A 20,930-nucleotide genomic window follows, 5' to 3' on the forward strand; every position below is an offset into this window, starting at 1 on the left:
ATTGTCTGTTATTAGGCATTCTGTTTATTTTGTTGTTGTTGAATCAAAATTCCTAGTTGTGTTGTGACAAAATTCCTTCATATTTATTCTTGTTATCCCAACTGTCCTATATGTCCTTATTTTCAATTTTTCTCCCCATGCCCCTCTTCTCCCTAATTCTTAGTGCAGCATATATCCCAGATGGAATATTTTCTATTAAATTGGGAGTATCAGAATATTAAGGTCATCAAGAAAGAATGATCATTAGTAAATGATGAATTTCAGCAAGTATCTAGAAGATAGATGGGTGGAATAGGGCAGAGGGAACTGTAACTCAGAAGTTGTATCTAATACTGAATTTAATGTGTGTGGAACCTGACTGGGTTCTAAATTCAGCACCAGCGCATAAGAGAGAATTGGGTCACTTAAGGCTCCTGGGAGAACTGTGCTTCACAAGAATAGAGTTCTCATTCTTGCATTTTGGGGGATCCTTAAACCTACTTACCTCAAAATGATACCTGTTAGTCTACCAGACCCACTCTTGCCAAGCCCTGAGATAACACACACCTTTTCCAGTCAGGGAGAATCCTAACACAAAACAACCCTATACTTAAAACATTATAGGAAACTCTGTTCTTACTGGGTAGAATAATCAGCCTAGTCCTTTATTGTTAAAATATTCATGGTCGGGTTAAGAAAATAGCAAGAACTTAATCATAAAAGAGACCAGGATAAGAGAATACTGTTTTCTGAGTGAAACAGAAGTAATTCAGGTAACAAGAGAACATAAACAGAAAACAAATTCTAAATCATAATCAGAGGATTTTGAGAATACAGAAACCGAATCTTACCATCACTAAACCTTCCACCCTCTCAAGATAAGACGGAGTTCTTGGATCCCGAAAATATGATTGATGAAATTTTGAAACAACAAATGCAATAAGCATGAGGTTAAAATATAAGTACTGAGTTGGAATATATAGTTGATGTAATCTCCCATGACACAGCAGAAAAATAAGCCATAGAGACGTAAAATGAGATAAAATTTAAGAAGTATAGACCTTTCAAAAGTTCGAAAGTGGCGGGGCGCCTGGGTGGCTCAGTCGTTAAGCGTTTGCCTTCAGCTCAGGGCGTGATCCCAGAGTCCTGGGATCTAGCCCCACATTAGGCTTCTCCGCTGGGAGCCTGCTTCTTCTTCACCCACTCCCCCACTTCCCTCTCTCTCTGGCTGTGTCTCTCTCCGTCAAATAAATAAATAAAATCTTTAAAAAAAAGTTCCAAAGTTGCAAAATCCAGAATAATAAGTATGTTAGGAGAAAGAACTGAGAAAGTGGAAGAGAAGAATCTTTCAAAGAAATGATAGAAGAAAATCTCTAGAGCTAAATAAATATTGAAATAAATTCTTGGTTATAAAAATCTAAAGTTTCAAGCAGATGGAATAAACAAAGATTGCCCATGCAAACACATTTTCATGAAATGTCAGAACAACAAGGGTCAGATTTTTAGTTTCAAAACAAAAGCAAGCTGTTTGTTAGGGGCTTAGAAAAAAAGTGATTGGAATCAGAGTATCATGAACTAAACTGGGTGGGACAGGGTAGATGGATGAAAAAAGACAATGGAGCAATATAGTCAAATTTCTAAGGAAAATGATTTTGAAGTTAAAATTCTATATGTAGTCAAACCATAAAATGTGAAAACACAATAATTCTCAAAATTTTCTAGTGACCGAAAGTTTACTTCTTTCATACTCATTCCTAAATAAATTAGTTTGAAAATATAATCTAGCAAAATAAACAAGGAATCCAGGAAAAAAGGAAAACATGGGATCCAAAAACAATGAGCCCACTCAGAAGTGCATTGAAAAGGAATCCCAAAATTTTGTTTTATTGGCTTAGAAAGTCCTTGGTTTCATTACAAAGGAATTCAGAATGCTGTGAGAAAAATTTCACAAGTGCAAGAATGTCTTTAAAAAGAAAAATAGCGTAAATTTCATATAATAGGTAGAATGAGAAATTAACTACATTACAGAAGTGATATGGAAAAGATGACATGTTTTTGGTTCCTAGGAAGGGAGAAATCTCTACCATATCAGTCTCGTCTAGAAGTGAAGTGGATTAAGTTTTGCACAGTTTTGAGCCACTATTAGAGGAGATTCTCTTCTTTTTTGAGAGATGGACTAGTTGTGATGTAGCAGCAGAGAAAAATGTTATAATAAACTTAATTCTCTTCATTGAAAATTATCACATAGTTACAGTTAACACATGGAAGACTTACTGTGTAAATAAGAATGTAAATGTTATTAACCATGTTAACATAGAGATGAAGACATAACTAAAATATGTCTAAAATGAAATGAAAAAAGACATTTAAATACATTACTGTTTTAATAATTTTCTTGAAATTTGCACATACACCAAGGTGGAAGGAATAAGGTAATGAATCCACACGTACCCGTCAACACAGTTTCAGCAGCTGGTGTCATGTGGCTGCCTTTATTATAGCTTTAACTCTGCGGGATGATTTTAAAGCAAATCTCAGATGTTATACCTTTAGTTGGTATTTAAGCAGTAAGAACTTTACTTTTTATTGGTTTTATTTTTTTAAGATTTTATTTATTTGAGAGAGAGTGAGCAAGAGAGAGCACGAGTGGGATGAAAGGCAGAGGGCAACACAGACTCCCCGCTGAGCCGGGAACCCAGTGCGGGGCTCAGTCCCAGGACTCTGGGATCATGACCTGAGCCAAAGGCAGATACTTAATGGACTAAGCCACCCAGGCACCCCAGAACTTTACTTTTTAAATGTAGTCATAGTAATATTATCACCCCTAAAAAATTAGCTGTACTTGCTGTAGGCCATGAAAATATCCTGGTAGGCTTCATTTTCTCCTGATTGTCTCAGAAATGTTTCTTTACAAGTTTGTATTTTATAACAATGATAAAGGGACGAATTTGCAAAAAAGATCCAACAACTTTAAATGTATTATAACTAATAACAGAGTTTCAAAACATGCCGGAAAAATGGACAGAACTAAAGGCAGAAATACACATGCACAATCAGTTGTGGGTTTAGCGTACTACTCTTAGTAATTGATAGAATATAGACGAAAAGTCAAAATATAGAACAGTTGAACACTGTTAACAAGCTGACCTACCTGACATTAGTATAATACTACACTCAGTAATTGCAGAATGCATTTGTTTTTTAAAGGGCTCTTGGAATGTTCACAAGGATAAACCATTCTGGGGGGCCATGAAGTTTTCTGGTCATATGGAATTAAACTAGAAATCTATAGCAATAGGATGTCAAAAAAGCTTGAAATACTTGGATATCAAACAATTTTTAAATAACCTGTGGGTCAAAAAAGGCAAGGGAAATTACAAAATTATTTAAACTGAAAAGTAGTGAACATAAAATCTAATAAAAATTTGTGAGATGCAACTAAAGCAGTGCTGAAAGAACTTTTAGCTGTAAGGGATTTGATGAAGAAAGAAAAAGAGTTTAAAAGATTAAATCTGGGGCGCCTGGGTAAGCGTCTGCCTTCGGCTCAGGGCGTGATCCTGGCGTTATGGGATTGAGCCGCACATCAGGCTCCTCTGCTGGGAGCCTGCTTCTTCCTCTCCCACTCCCCCTGCTTGTGTTCCTTCTCTCGCTGGCTGTCTCTGTCTCTGTTGAATAAATAAATAAAATCTTAAAAAAAAAAATAAAAGATTAAATCTTTTGTTGGAGAAAGTAGAAAAGGAAGAGCAAATTAAATCCAAAGTAAATTAAAATGAAGTAGTAATACAGATAAGAATAGAAGTCAATGGAAGAGAAATGGATATACAGTGGAGAAAATTAGCAAAGTCAGAGATTGTTTTCTTTGGAAAAAATTAATAAAATTGATAAATTAGGACAAAGAGAGAACAGATTATCAGTATCAGAATTAAATAGATATTGCAGATTGCTCTCAGGACAATAAGGGACTATTATGAATAATTTTGTGAGAAAGAATTCCACAACTTGTTTGAAATGGACAAATTTCCTGGAAAACATTAAGTCGCCAAAACTGACATAAGAAATGAGTCTGAGTAGCCCTGTATCTGTTAAAGGAATTGAATTTCAATGATAAATTCTGTTAAATATTGAAGTTCAAAATAATGCCAGTGTTACACAAACTCTTCTGGAAAATGAAGGGGAAACACTTCCTTGGCCATTTTCTAAAGCAAGCATTATCCTGGTAAAAAAGAAAAAAAGTCTTTTCAAAAAAAAAATTACACATCAATATCCTTCATGAACACAGACATGGAAATTCTTAACAACATATTAGTGTACTGAATCCAGCAATAAGGATATAGGATATTTCATCTTACAGGTGAGATTCATCCCAAAATACGAAGTTGGTTTAACAGTCAAAAATCAATATAATTCACCAAATTAACAAAGAGGAAAAAAATCATATTTCAATAGATACAGAAAAAGCATTTGACAAAATTCTGTACCTATTTATGGTGAAAATTAGAAATATCTAAAAGGCATACTTAATGCTGAAGTGTTAAGTTTTCCCCCTAAAGTGGACACAAGTCAGAAGTGTCCACGATCATCATACCAGGTTAACTGATAGTCATGGACAGAATAATAAGGCTGGGAGAAGGATTAATAGATCTAAAGGGTAGAAAGAAGTAAAAATGCCCTTGACTAGAAAGCCAGAAAAAAAAAAAAACCCAACACAAAGGGCAAAAAAATATTGTGAAAGACAAAAATTTATACTATCTGCTTCAAAATTTGCAGTAAATCTAAAGTTAGCATAGACAGATTTGTAAAACAGAAGAGTCCAAGAAAACACACAAGTAGAGGCAACAGATTTTCAAGAGACACTAGTCAATAGGGAAAGGATAAACCTTTTAACAGGAAAATTGAACCTTGTCCTTTCATGCCATACGCAGAAATTTAGATGGATGAAAGACATATATTTGAAAGCTAAAACTTCTAAGCTTCTAGAAGAATCCATAGAAGAATATCTTCATGATCGTGGGATTGCCAAAGATTTCTTAGGTTGATAAAACACTAATCATAAAAACTTTATAAAGTAGACTTCATAAATATTTTTAGCTTCTCCTTATCAAGAGATGGTATCAAGACTGTGAAAAGTGAGGCCTCAGTCTGGGATACATATTCATGATATGTGTATCTGACATTGTTTTCATATCTGGAATACCTGAAAACTCCTTGAAATTAGTAACTTAAAAAAATAATTACCAGATGCGTTGAATACTTGGGAAAGGTTGATATATTAAATGTAAAGTAAGCAGATGAAAATATGCTAACATAGTTACATTTCAGGAAAACTTCACATTACCAGATGAGTTAGATTTTAAGACTGACAGCTCCAAGTGTTGATGAGAGTATGAAACAACTGAGGCTCACATAATACTGTTGGGAACGTGAAATAGTGTAACTACTTAGAGTTCGGCAATTAATAACATATAACTACCCTGTGACAAAATTTCAGATCCAAGTGTTTCACCTACTCCACTCCAAAATAGGTGTATATATACACTAAATGACTTACTCAGGAGTATTTGTAGCAGATTTATTTGTAATTGCTTAAATCTGGAAACAACCCACATGGTCATCAATCCTAGAATGGGTAAATTGTGTGTTTTCATAGACTGCCTAAGAAAGCGTGAACTACTGATACATGTGACAACGTGGGTGAATGTCAGAAAAACATGTTAACCGAAGGAAGCCAAACATGAAAGAGGTTTTACTCTAAATGTTACTCTATACAGAATTTAAGAACAAACAAAACTAACCTTTGTGATTAAAATTAGAATGGTAGAGAGGTTGAGGAAGAGCTGGAAAAGGGTATGAGAGAACTTTCTGGAGTGATGTAAATATTCAGTATCTTAATGGGAGTGTTGGTAGCATGGATGTACAAAATCTCATTAAATTGTTCAGCTAAGATCTACATATTTCACTGACGTAAATTTTACCTAAATTAAAAATAAGTTACCTGGTGTGGTGGCACTGGTCTCTGGAGTTGGGTAACATAAGACTTAGCAATTGCTATGTTGTTTTTTTTTTTTTAAGATTTTATTTATTTATTCGACAGAGATAGAGACAGCCAGCGAGAGAGGGAACACAAGCAGGGGGAGTGGGAGAGGAAGAAGCAGGCTCATAGCAGAGGAGCCTGATGTGGCTCGATCCCATAATGCCGGGATCACGCCCTGAGCCGAAGGCAGACGCTTAACCGCTGTGCCACCCAGGCACCCCAGCAATTGCTATGTTTTAATGAAAAGCCCATTTAATATATTCCATGTACATATAATGCCTTGACTCAAAATATAGAATGCAGACAAGAATGAATTTTGGATCCTTCTTTTTAGTGGAACAGTTGTTGAAAATATCTAAAATGTCTTGTTTGGTTTTAGTTTTTAAAGTAAAATTTGAATATTAAACTGTGCACCAGGTAGTCTAATAAGTACATGCTCTTTTACTTAATCCCCAAAACAAACCCGGTGTTTAGTTTTTTTATTCTCACTTTACAGAAATGGAAATGGAGGCACCAATTGTTTAATTAATATTCCTAAACTATCACAGAAAGAATCCTAAGCCGGGAGTTACTAAGTTCACCTTCTGAATTTTCTAATCTTTATTATTTTCTTGAGTAACATTATTCTACATATTTAATTGAAAATTCTGTTAAACCTATTTAAAACCTATTTTAATGACTTCTACCTTTCTTGACTTTCTTATCCAATAACTTAACTTTTCCAAGGAACAACTGTAGTGACTGCTGCTGTGGTAGAAATACACTCGCAGGCCTCTCAAGTTAAGACAACACTGAATATGAGCTTCAGAACCGACTATCTCACCATGGTACTGTACAGTCCAGGTCCTGAACAGGTGAGTTGGGAAGAAAATATTTTTTCACTTGATGAAAATTATATACGTGAATGCTTATTATTAAAGTAACGGTAATATTTCATACGTATTTTGAAGTTTCTTTTCCTCTGAAAAATGTTACTGATCATTTCCCTTTAATAATAAATTTAACCATTGTTCTTTTAAGTCATCTTTCCTGTAGGCAGTGATGTAAAAAATAAATTTTTAAATTAAGTTTTTTTTTGGCCTTTTGTTAGCAAGCCCTATGGAGAAGATAGAGAAGTTGGTAGTTCGTATCTTAAAATATGTATTAGACTTTGTTTTTCTGTAAAATTTGTATTAATTTCCTCTTCCACAGACTTCCTTTACAGATGTTCGTGATCCTTCTCTGAAACTTGCTGAGTTTAAGTTGGAGAATATCATAAGCACTGCAAAAATGTATACAGATGACTCAACATTTTCTTCCTTCTCATTAAAAAACTGTATTTTAGATGATAAAAGGCCTCATGTCAAGAAGGCAACTCCTAGGTAATAGTGTTCTTACTTTTTACTTGAGAAATGGTTGATAATATTTATAAAACATATTCCCAAAGTTGCATGTTTGTTTCCTGGGTACATCCCAAGATTTTCAGAGCTTCAATTTAATGGAGTTATGGTTCTCAGTCAGCATTTAAAATGTCCTGGTTTAGTTATGTGCTGTTCTTACTGTGTGATCAATGGATTGGTTAAGTAGAAATAATCAGTGCAGTTACATTGGATTTTTAAATTAATCTCTATTATCTAAATTATTATTGATCTCTGCAAGTTATAAACATGAAAATATGAAAAATTAAGACAAATATGCTGAGATTATTCAGAGATAATTTCTTACAGATGTACTTCCTAGTTTATGAAACAGTTGTGCTCCAGAAAGTTTCTAAGTTTGTTATTTGGACTACTTTGTGATCTTCCTAGGAGAAATAACTTCAGAATGCTGCTTTGCTGTTAGATGGATAAGAGGTCTTTTGCCTTTTGTTGGTTTGTTTGGTTATTTGTAAAATACTCATAGGAATTTTATTGTGTTTTTCAGAATGATAGGACTGACAGTTGGTTTTGACAAAAAGGACATGATGGATGTAAAGTATAGAAGAGTCAGAGATGGTTGGGTGACTGATTTAGTCCTTCAAGAAATGTATATTTGTGCAAGTGTGGAATTTCTGCTGACAGTTGCAAATGTCTTTCTTGAGGCCTACAGCACAGGCAGTGCTGTAGAAACCAGTGTTCAAACACGGACTGCTAAGGAAGAAGGTTAGTTATTAGCTAAAATATTTCATATCTGTATTACTGAAGTGCTACAGTAGTGCTCGCCATTGATGACCTTTCTAGATGATGAGGTTAAGTGAATTACTAAATTAAAATATTTTTCAGAGGTAAAAGGAAAACTTAAGTGTGCTTTCTGGTAGAATGTGCAATTTGCATATTTTTTAGGATGTAAATGTGTATTGGGTTCACAAATTATGAGATCTGTATTAGAATAAGCAAATATACTTCCCTACAGGCAGCAATTTCAAAGAATTTTTTTTGACAAAAACAAGCAGGGAGAATAACGAACCAACCATTACTTTTCATAATTAAAGAATATTATAACTTAAAGTTCTCTTTTATTTTTGTTATCTTTGTAGCTCTCCACTATCTTTTACATATTTCGTTCGTTGTGGTAGAACAGAAGTAGTATCAAGTTGAGAGTTGGAAACTGGGTTAGTTACCAGCTCTACCATTAAAGGGTTTTTTCCCCCACATTTTTAAATGTTCTGAAGACTTACAGAATCTTGAATTCTGGTGTTTTTTTTTTAAGATTTTATTTATTTATTTATTTGACAGAGACATACACAACTTTTTCAACTACCTATTACTTCTGCCAGCGAGAGAGGGAACACAGTCAGGGGGAGTGGGAGAGGAAGAAGCAGGCTAACAGCGGAGGAGCCTGATGTGGGGCTCGATCCCAGAATGCCGGGATCACGCCCTGAGCCGAAGGCAGACGCTTAACGACTGAGCCACCCAGGCGCCACTACAGAATCTTGAATTCTTAACCTAAGAGAATTGCAGTAGATTCCTTTGGGATCTAAGATTCTTTTATTTTTTTTGCTTGGAATGAAAAAACATTTTCTCTCAAATAATTATTAATAAATAATATGTACAACAAAGATTTATAAATATTTTAAAATGTGAACTTATTTTTGTTTCTGTTTAGTACCTGTACAGGAATCAGAGAAGTGGGAAGTTAATATTATTATTAAAAATCCTGAAATTGTGTTTGTGGCTGATATGACAAGAAGTGATGCTCCTGCCTTAGTCATTACAACACAATGTGAAATTTGCTGGAAAGGTGACCTTGAGAACAATACAATGGCTGCTGCCATTAAAGATCTTCAAGTGAGAGCATGCCCATTTCTTCCAGTCAAGAGAAAAGGCAAAATCACTACTGTGAGTTTACTTTTTCATTACCTGCTTAATTGTAAACTATTTTGAATTTGGTATATACTACTTTAGAATACTACCTACATACCTTCCAGCCTTTCTCCGTAAAATAACTTTCTTCTCCGAGCGCCTAGTCTAGATTATCATTATAGCAGCTTTGCACGTCTTTTCTTTCTCCAGTTGCTCCTCAGTGTGTATGTATTTGTGGGAATAGTCTAAGGTGTTTTCATTTGGACACTTCTCAAAGACCGCACTGTGGCTTTCTGACCTCGTCAGTTCCTCTGAGGCCTTTGAGACTTTCTACCAGTTGTTTGCTTGGTTGTTTCAGTTTTATTATTTTTAATCTTTTCCTCCCATCTCGACATTTTTGCTGAGGTATGTTTTTTCTTTTCTACGTATAACTTATTCGAACATTCAGACATTTGCTTTGATAAACATCACATTTGTGTTTTACTCTCTGGTAGCCTCTTGGCCTTCTACCTCTTCATAACTGATTAGTTTATTTCTTCAAAGACATACACATCTTTTTCAACTACCTATTACTTCTCATATGGAGCACGTATAAACCTATTACTTCTACTACTCATACGGGACACTTATAAAATGTGTAGACTTCTGCAAGGAGTAGTAGAAGCATAAATGTAATACCATAAATACCATCAACATAGAAATATAAGCTATAATTTTGTTATAAGTAAATACATATATATTAGGATACAAGAGAGTTTATTTTCGTAGTTTGCAAGGCTGCGGGCTCACCACTAAGAAAAGAGGAAATAGAAATGGAGGGGGTACGGATTCTCTTTTAGGTTATAATTTAGACATTTTACATATATTTCTTCTATTTATATCTGTTTGGCTTTGTGAAAAGACAAAAGTCCGACCAAGTAGATTTGAAGATCCAATTGACTTTATTAAGGATTTCATGCATTTGGCTGCATCCCATCTAGGATGCATATAGGAGTTATATAAAATGAAGATTCTTTACGGGAAGGAGGGTGGGGCGAGGAAGTTATTAGCAAAAGAAAGGATTGTCTCAGACAAGGTCATGTTCCCTTAGAGGAAAAAGAGGGAGTCTTCTTGTTGGATTAATTTATCTTCCTTTTGGGGATGGAGAAGGGTCCATGTGCAGGGCAGAAGTTTCCTAAGACTGCATTTCTCAGGGGACATTGAAACTGCAATTAGGTTAGGTATTAAGTTTAGTGACTTAGGCTAGCATACGTGTCTTCATCTTGATCCTGTGGTTTTAACAACTTGAACTTAGCTGTATGACCACACCTATCTTCACAAAGGGTTGGGGAATGTGGTCTTTTTTTCTGAGCTACCTTGTGCTCAGGTAAAACTTGTATTTCTATAGAAAAGGAGTGTCCTGAGGATGCTACGAAGGCGCACACAGGACTTGGGTCTTTCCACAGTGTCAGCTTTATTCAATCATAAAGCAAAGTTAAATCACAATTATAAAGCAGGTTCAGGATTCCAGACTCAATGACAGTTCACCATGTGATTAAACTTGGCTTCTTACAGCACACAAAACAGGACATAAGACAAATCACACAACAAACAAGATCACGGAAGTTAATGAACCAAACAAGAAGGCAGTCTGGGGGCGCGCAGCTGAGATAAGGCCACGGTATGGTCCGGGTCAGCTCTCAGCACTTACTGCTTCTGATGTTCAAGCGGGGAAGGCTCTTTGTTCTGTTCGGAGATCAATCAGGCAGAGCCTTCGGTGGCAATTGCCTTTTTTTAAGTGGTCAGACAGAAGGGTCAGGTCTGAAGAGTCTGACAGTTTACTGCCCAAATCCTTTCCTTTTTAAAGGGATTTAATCAGTTTTGGGTCTCTGGCTCTGCTCCTTATCAGTTCTGGGGTGTCAGCTGACGCTTGTCCCAGCCATATCTCCTAGCTGGGGTACCTTAACTGCTTGCATCTTTGCTTGACACAGGCTCCTGCTTGACTTGAGAGACTCCGTTTTGCTCTCTACGAGGAGATAATCAGTAACGATTAGAGGTCCTGCCCTATTAGTTCACTCAGAGGTTTCTTCTTTGTCCACACAAATAATTCATATTTGTGTTTTCTCAGCCATAGAACATGTTCATCTCTTCCTTAAGGGATACAATCTCAAAGTCCAGGATCTTGAGGTGATTTTCTTAGTTCAGTCTGCTGTGACTTCTCTTATTTGATGTTCTATTAACTAATAGACAAGCCACGGCTTTTCAGCAAATACTCCATCACCGACACACACAACCACTATATAATGATGGCATAAGGACAGGATAACTGCACTTAAAAAACCCATTCAGAAAAATAAGAATGGGGAGCACTTGGTAGTCACTTATCCGTAACGAGTGTCACATCTTGTGAGCAGAAATGTGAAAACTTGCAGCTCTTGCAATGAAGTCAAGTTCCTGGGAGAGCCCATGTTGGAATCTTCCATTTTCACTCCCATGGAAAAACATGGTCATTTTCTCAGGTGGCCCCAGCTTTCCCCTCTAAATGATTTTTTTTTTTTTAACTCTTATTCTCTGTAGACCCATTTGAAGTGGCTGTTGTCTCTTTTTGGGAGCTGCACTGTTTCCACAGCTCACTTCCTACTGCTCTAGCAGTTGAATTAACAGAAGGCTTTTGCGTGGCTGATAAGGATTTCTTTGGCATTTTTTCATTCCTTGAACATTTAGTTTAGTTCTAGGTAGTTCAGGTGTAAGCAACCATAACCAAAGAATGCATTCATTCATTTATTCTAGAAAACTCCTGTTTTATTTACTAATCTCTATACTGATTCTGCTTTCATCCTCATTTAGTAAAGACTACTTAAGTAACAGGATTGAGCGAGGGGGACGGGCACTATCTGTACTCTAATTGTTGTTGTTGTTGTTGTTTTTGTCATGGGCTGGTTCCCATGTTTGATTTTACCGAAAATTGCCGGAGAAAGTGTAGGAGCCGCAGTCTTATCTCTTGCTGAGGCTCCTCTTTAGAGCCTGAGTCTCCTCAGTATTTCCCTTTCTCTTATAGGGATTTGCAAACAGCAGAATGAAGGAGCTAATAAATAGCAACATTTTAAGTATTCCAAACCTGTCTGGCAGTAGGCTTTTTTCTAAAGTACGTTGTCTGGCTGGGGTTCCAAACAGACAACGTTTGACCACTGGCCACTTGCAAAATCCAAACGCAGAGACATGAGTGGCGGTGAAACAAGGAAGGAATTTATTTCAGTGAGGCCGACACCAAGAAGACAATGGGCCAGTATCTCAAAGATTGTCTCCAAGGTGCCAAAATTTTTTCCAGGTTTATAGAAGGAAAAACTGGGACAGAGGTCGGTGGGTCCATGCAGGTGGGCAGTAAAGGTCAGGTGGGCCATTTTCTTGGGGTCAGTCATGTGGGGTCTTGCTGGCTCAGGACAGTCATCTCTGCATGCGGGGATAGTTTCAGTTGCCATCAGGGAATGCTTTGCCCCCAGGGTCTTTTGCCTGAGTTAAGAAATAAGATGGAAAGAAAAACTTAATCATTTAGAGAGTACGGATAGAGGTCACAATGAAAGTAGTTGATGTCCTCTCTCATTTTAAAATATCCCATGTCCATTCAGTTGCTAAATCAGTCAGATATTTGACTTTATTACAGTGGTGCCAACTTCTAGGTGTGAAATTCTGTATTAGGATATTAGTTAGGCTGCTGTAACAAGAGGTACCCCCCCAAAGAAGTAGCTGAAGCATGGCTTAACTACATTTAAAAGATTCTTTCCATCTTGTTGCTGAGCTATTCCTAGGATGTAACTTAATCTGCTTGTTCAGAGAAATTGATTTTTTTCTTCTTGGTCCCATTCTGCTGACCATTTTGAAATTGCTAACCTAGTGATAGCCTTCTGCTTAGTATACAGCTAAAGAATTTGACAAATAACCTGAAGGTAAATCACTTCCAAGTTTTGAGATAACTTCCCTGCTCCCCCCCCACCCTTGGCACTTTGCAGGGTTGTCTTGGTAGCTTGCTTCTACTTGGAAGCAGACTTTTTTAACATCACCTTCAACTTGTAGATGGATTATTACTGTGCTACAAGTTGTTTCCTTCATAGATGGAAATGCGAGTCTAGAGAAGGAGATCTTTAGCTGGGTAACCACGTGTTAAGGGAAACTTCTGTGATTATAGAGAATTTTGAGAGTATTTATGGCCAACCAGCAGTTTTGGCCACATACATTTTGATAAGTTGTAGTTAATACAACTTTAATTGATATTGTATTTATTTTATATTAAAGTTTCTTAATTTAATATTAATTGGGGTCCATGGATGCTTAGTAGAACTTCATGAAACTTTAAAAAAATGTATGTTAAGTGTTGTATACATGCGTTTTTAAAAGAGAATTTATTTAATTTTCAAAGGATACATGGTACCAAATTTTTCTACCCATTTTAACATATGGGATATTCTCATCTTTGCCTCCTGTACAGTATAAATTTATATTTGTCTGACCTTATTTCATTCATTAGTGTTTTATGATAATTTTTGAATAAATTCCTAAATCCTAATAAGTTAAATCATTTTATATCATAATAAATAGCTGTCACCTTTTTTTTAAGTTTTTATTCAAATTCCAGTTAACGTACAGTGTAATATTGTTTTAGGTGTACAATATTGGCGATTCAACACTTCCATGCAACACCCAGTGCTCATCACAAGTACATTCCTTTTTTTTTTTTTTTTTAATATTTTATTTATTTACTTGACAGAGATAGAGACAGCCAGAGAGAGAGGGAACACAAGCAGGGAGAGTGGGAGAGGAAGAAGCAGGCTCATAGCAGAGGAGCCTGATGTGGGGCTCGATCCCATAACGCCGGGATCACGCCCTGAGCCGAAGGCAGACGCTTAACCGCTGTGCCACCCAGGCGCCCCCACAAGTACATTCCTTAATCCCCATCTCCTATTTAACCCATCCCACCGCCCCCCCACCCCTGCCCCGCGCTCCAGAAACCTTAGGTTTGTTCTCTATAGTTAAGAGTCTGTTTCTTGGTTTGCTTCTTTCTCTCTCTTTCTCTCTCTCTCTTTTTTCCCTTCTCCTTAACGTTCATCTGTTTTGTTTCTTAAATGAGTGAAATCATGATATTTGTCTTTCTCTGCCTGACTTCTTTCACTTAGCATGGTACTTTGTAGCTCCATCCATGTCCTTGTAAATGGCAATATTTCATTCTTTTTGATGGCTGGGCTGTCAGCTTTTTGTTTTTTTAAAAGATTTTATTTATTTGAGAGAGAGAGAGAGCATGAGCTGGGTGAGGGGCAGAGGGAGGAGACTCCCCGCTGAGCAGAGAACCCAATGCCAGGCTGGATCTCTGGAGACCAGGATCATGACCTGAGCCGAAGGCAGACACTTAACCACCTGAGCCACCCAGGTGCCCCTGGGCTGTCAGCTTTTTAAGTGAATTTATCTTATTCTATAATTTTCCTAAACTTGTTACCTGTACTAATATTTTTAATGATGTTATATTTTCTAAAAATCACCTGCAAAAGTAACATTGTTTGTTCCTTGAATGAGAGTAATGATTCATCCTCATTGTGTTCACGTTATTAAGTTAGGTCATATTAGTATGATTTTAATATTTGCTTGTGAATTTATATATAAAACCTTTAGTATGTTGAGAAATTTTCCCTATCTAATTTTGAAAGAATCTTAATCATGAGTAAATGTGCAATTTTATTGAGTGCTTTAACTACCATCTATTGAAAGAAGTGTAATATTTTTACTATTCTTAAATTACATTAATAGTTTTTCCTATGGCATATGAGCCTTACATTTATGGGTAAAATACCGTAAATTGGAGACTATTTTAATTTCTTCTGTATTTTGTTGAAAGTACCTTTGGGGATTCTATAATAGAAGACTACATCTCCTGTAAGAGTAGCTAAGGGGGGAATTTATAGTGAGCTCTTGTAGGTTTCTGTAAATATTGTCTATAGCCTAAGATTGCTTCTTTGAAGGGGAAGCGTAGCTGCAGGAAAGGAATGCATGGGTAGTGAAAATCACATAAGACTGGGAGCAGTTAGGTGAGAGAGTAGGAAGGAGAAAAAATGATAGAAATAGCATTGAAATCACAATTGCAGTCGTTGAAGACTAGTAATAATAGGAAAACAGTTCCATTTTAAGAAATGATTTTACATCATTAAATCGATCTATATGGACTTCGTTACAACTTGACTGTAATGTAGTTTTGGCATAAACACATTTACTGTTAATGACCAGCTACATTTCTAATATTCAATAACTAGACTTGAAAATAAAGGAATTGGGTAAGGATCAACATATACCTTTGTATTCATTTTGGGAAGGGGCTACTATGAAAAGTTTTCAAGTTATAGAAAAATTTTTATATGTATAATACTATTTTTTGGTTTGGTTTTGTCTTCTGTAAGATGAAGAGATAACAAATTTTAGGTTGAAAATCTCGGATCATGTATTGTAAAGTGGTTATAATTTTCTGTCCTTGAAGTTTAAAGAAATAGTATACTGAATATTTAAGTTATGTACCAGCTGATCTTGCTAGTGTTATTAGAATACTGGTAGATTGTAATGTGATTTCTTTGGGGAATGGGTTTGGATGTCATTTCCCCCCCCGATTTATTCTTCATTGTCAGTATAAGCAGAACTCTAACAGATGGCCCCCAAGATTTCTGTTCCCTATTGCATGTGCCCAGTATAGTCTTCTCTTGAATGTGCACAGGATCAATAAATATAATTAAGTCACTAATTAGTTAACTTTGAGTTAATCTAAGATTCTGGGTGGGCCTAACCTAATTTTTAAAATGGTGAGACACCAAAATGCTTTCCTGCTCACCTTGAAGGAGCAAACTGGGGAGAAGGCAAGAACCTGTGAATGACTAGTAGAAATAGAAAGCAGTCTGTGGCCAACAGCTAGCAAGCAAATGGAGATCTCAGTCTTCAGTCCACAAAGAAATGATTGTACCAACAACCTGAAGGAGCTCAGGAGAAGATCTTTCCCTAGTCAGACCTTCAGATGAGGACAACCAGGTGGCTGACACCTGATTTCAGCAAGATTCCTGACCCATGAAAACAGGGAAATAATAAATTTGTCTTAAGTTAGTAGGTTTGTGGTAATTTGTTATGCAGTAATAGGAAACAAATACAGAGGTTTGTAGCAGTAGTAAGATGCTCTTGTAGCAGTTATTTCGAACGTGGGAGCAGCTTTGGAATGGGCAGTATGCAGAATCTGGAGGAATTTTATGGAGATTGATAGACAAAGCCTCAGTTGTGTTGAATAGACTCTTGGTAAGAATATGGTCTTTGATGATGCTGCAAAGAGGGCCTACAAGGAAGGTAAAAGACGTGTTATTGGAAATTAAAGGGATGGCCTGAAATGTAGTCACAAAGAGCTTTGCAATACTGTGTCTTGTAGTTGTTTGGAAAGCAGAACTCATAAGTGACACACATGGATATATAGCTAAGGAGATTTCTAAGCTGCCTGATTTGAAAATGTTGCCTGATTTCTTATTGTTTATGGTAAAATGATAGAGCAGAGAGATGAGGAAGAACAGTTAAACAAAAAGAACCAGAGAACCAGGACTTTATGAATTTGATATTTCTTAGCTTTCCAAATGTCAGAAGATGCTAAAAGTCAGAAATGGCTGCCAAAGTGTAGCATAGAGAGAAGACCGTGTGATCGTATAAACTTCTGCTACATCTTAGGTCAAAAAATCATAGTGTTCCGACTCACAGAGGGCCCTTTCAAGAGACTAGTATATGATTCACAGATCTTCTCAATCACACTGAGGGCAGTCTAGGAATCATAAAGGTGTCATCCTTTAACGGTCGCGGCAGGAGGAGAGACCATGATTATCTCAAAAAGATCGGTGGCTGTTGCTTTTGTCTAATGGAGTAAAACTTTGTAAAATTTACAGAAGGCCTTCAAGGTTCTTGAGAAAGTGATTTTAGCAGAAACACTGCCAGCATGGACTGGGAGGGACAGGGAGTAGAAAATGAAGAGAGACTCTCTGGACCCCCCAAAATTCTGGCAGGAAGCAGTATGATAAAACTGTGTGGTTACAGATCTGTGCTACCCTTTCTAGAAAAGGAAGGATGATTCAGAGGATAGAGGTGAGAGCCACAGACAGTTGTTCCTAGTCTTTGAAACCTTATCAAGAAACTCGTGTACCCGGCTGGATTTCAGGTTACTTTGGGCTAGTGACTTCTTTTTACCTTCCATTTTCCCCTTTTAAACTGCAATCTCTAATAGTTATCCTATGTCTGCCCCGCCATTCTGTATTGGGAGGATGGGAGCAGATAACTTCTGTTCCTTTCACAGATCCACAGAAGGGAAATTGTGCCCCAGCAGCTGTACTTAATAGATTACACATAGTTACTTCATTAGCACCTGTGCCTGATTGAGATTTTAGACCTTGAGCTGATAAGAGATGGAATTTTGGATTTTTGCATCAGTGAGAAATAAAAATGAGATCCATCTATGATGGGATAACAGATTTAGATGATGAGATTTTAGACTTCAGGCTATAATGGGATGAGGCTATTAGAAGCCTTAGGAGGTGAGTGAATATGTTTTGTGCTTGAGAGCAATGTGATTCTTTTAGGGGCTAGAGGGCAGAATTCTGCCACAGTTAGATAAAACTTCAGTTAATTTATGGTTATGTTAAGAGTTATTTAGTAAATCTAATGTATTTATAATTTTTTCCTCATCTTTTGTAGCTTTTCCTGTGTAGATTATTTTGTTTCAACTTTATAATGGAGAAAATTGTATTATATTAAGTAAAATAAAATATATAATATAAGCTTTATGGGGTTTTCATGTATTTAAGCATATTTAAGCTTCTTGACTTAACTATGTTTTATTAATATTGTTGCTATTATTGTTAGTACTTTCTATTAGAAATGACAAGTATAAAAGATAATTGTGTTATTGAGTCACTTGTGTTTTTTAAAAGTTACTTGTTTATTTAATGTAACGATTACTAGGAATGTCTTTAAATAAAACTTTTAGAACAATGTTAATTTGGTGGTATTGAATTTTTCTCTCCTAGGTTTTGCAGCCCTGTGACTTGTTCTATCAAGCTACTCAAATAGGTACAGATCCACAAGTGATTGATATATCAGTAAAGTCCCTCACACTAAAGGTAAGTTAAAATGTAATCAGTTATTCATATCTTTAGGGCACCTTTTTAAAAAAGTAGTAAAACCTAGAAATAAGCAATTATTATATCAAGTCTTTTAATTGTTAAATAAGCAAAAAATAGAGCAGCTGTGTCTTTGAAAGTATTTTTATGTGACACATTATTACGGTGTATTTAATACACATTTGAACGTTGTTTATTTTATTGGTGTTTGACTTCTTCTGTAGTTAACATCTAACATTTCTATGATATACATGGTTGAACTTAACACTTGATCAATCTAATTATCTGTAAGATTCAGGTTAATATTTTAGAAATTGAAATTAGAGGCACCTGGGTGGTTCAGTCGATTGAATATCTGACTCTTCGGCTCAGGTTATGATCTTGGGGCCATGGGGTCATGGGATTGAGCGCCACATCAGGCTTCGCACTCAGCAGGGACTCTGGTCCAGGTTCTCTCTCTCCCTCTGCCCTTTCCCCAACTTGTGCACATGTGCACACTCTTTCTCTCTCAAAATAAATAAATACATCTTTTTTAAAAATTGAAATTAGTTATAAAATTTTCGTAGGCAATAAACTGTATCTACTATTCCATGGTGTGATAGTAGTTTAATATTAATGCTTCATGATCTTTCAACAAATATATTTAATATTTTTTGAAGTACCTAATTTTTGAAAGTGGTATGGTTAGATTTTTTACTAAATTTTTCCCCTTAGGTTTCACCAGTTATCATAAATACTGTGATTACCATAACATCAGCACTTTATACGTCCAAGGATACCATCCCCCAAGAAACTACTACTTCTACAGCACATTTATGGGAGAAGAAGGATACAAAGAATTTAAAAATGTGGTTCCTTGAAGAACCAAATGAAGTTGAAAACAAAGCTCCCACAACTGAATTGATACTCAAAGGAGAGATGATAAGAGTGAACATTGATTCTATTTTTATAGTTCTTGAGGCTGGAATTGGTCATAGAACAGTGCCTATGCTCTTGGCAAAATCACGTTTTTCAGGGGAAGGCAAAAACTGGAGTTCCTTGATAAATCTCTACTGTCAGCTTGAACTAGAAGTAAGTATATGCAGTATTTTTCCGGAGTTTATTACAAATAATGCTACACATGGTGTATTTTTGGTATCTTACGTAAGTATTTTAATTAAGTTTATTGTAAATATGAATGTTGGCTCATGGTACTTTTAGAAGAAAGTATACAAATTTATGCCCTTGGTATAGTTGTTTTTATGTGTATATTATTGTAATATAAACTTAACTTGGATATATCAATTGATTTTATCAACTTAAAGATGATACATTAATAAAGTATTGATTAGATTCAGAATTCTTATTTTTAAGAATTGAATATCTTTTTTCCTTTAGAAGGATAATAGACTATTTCTGAATCTCTTCTAAAAGAGTAGTAGAAAGAATTAGAAGGATATGCCTCATACTTTTATACAGTGCATTAACTTTAATATCTATAAAGATCTTTCACATTTTTGTGAGAGTACTTTAATTATAAGGGAGATACTTCTTTTGAACCAACATACATTTTACTTCAGAATTTATCTACATAGAATTATCCCCAAAAATATTTTGGTTTAATTTATGAGTTTATGTGTAGTGGAAACTAATTGGATATTCTACTAATTTATATTAATAAATACAAAAATTTATGAGCTGATAAATTATTTGTGTGTTGATACAGAAATATACACTAATAGTGGTAGAACTGACTGACTGGATTTCAGATTTTGAAATTCTGGCTAGATTCTGTATATTTTGCAGAGGATATGGTCTAGGATGTCCAAGACATTCTGAGAGTTCAAATAAATAAGCACTTACGGAATTGTAATTCATCATCAAGAGATTTCAAAAGATCAGTGCAGATAGGCAGATCTGTTTAAAAACGTCAATAATACATGATAAATGGATGCAGTTTTTGATTTTTAGCCCAGTCTGGAAGTCAAGGAAAAATGCTTAAAAGAGAGTTTTATCTGGATTAAATTGTGAGGACTAGACTATGAAGTTAGCCAGGTGAGAAAAGTGTGTGTATAAGAACTAAGGAAAGTCTCGGAGAACAGTTTTCATATAAAGAAATAGCGGAGCCAAAGGAAATAGTGGTGGGAAACAGCATGGAAGATCCTTTTAGAAAGGAAAGGCCTTATTTCAAAATTTAATTCTCTCTCTCTAGGTGCATTATTACAATGAAATGTTTGGTGTATGGGAGCCTTTGCTGGAACCCTTAGAAATTGATCAGACTGAGGATTTTAGGCCGTGGAATCTTGGAATCAAGGTATATTTGAAGTCTGAAAATTGTTTTTCAAAAACTGTAAATGTCCATACCACACAAAACAGTTCAGTTTTAATAACAACAAAGTTCAGGTTTTCTCATTCTTAGCCTTGCCGCGTACTTCCCTGTGTGGCCTGTGAATGTAATTTTCAGACCCAAGACCAGTGCCTCCTATGCTAATGCAAGTTATTGTGTAACATTTATTGTGTTCTAGACGCTGTTTT

The 20,930-nt window shown here is 35.8% G+C and overlaps 1 protein-coding gene across 1 annotated transcript in view; it reads left to right on the forward strand.

Annotated features, from left to right (window-relative positions):
• VPS13A (vacuolar protein sorting 13 homolog A) overlaps positions 1–20,930 on the forward strand; it is a 240,974-nt gene that overhangs the window by 133,745 nt on the left and 86,299 nt on the right. The window contains 7 exon segments of the mRNA XM_002925447.4: positions 6,737–6,864; positions 7,202–7,371; positions 7,913–8,130; positions 9,074–9,306; positions 18,324–18,416; positions 19,131–19,487; positions 20,608–20,709. Coding sequence (XP_002925493.1) covers positions 6,737–6,864; positions 7,202–7,371; positions 7,913–8,130; positions 9,074–9,306; positions 18,324–18,416; positions 19,131–19,487; positions 20,608–20,709 — 1,301 coding nt within the window.

This window comes from Ailuropoda melanoleuca, chromosome 17, assembly GCF_002007445.2.
Source record: "Ailuropoda melanoleuca isolate Jingjing chromosome 17, ASM200744v2, whole genome shotgun sequence".
In the NCBI taxonomy this organism is placed as follows: Eukaryota; Metazoa; Chordata; class Mammalia; order Carnivora; family Ursidae; genus Ailuropoda; species Ailuropoda melanoleuca.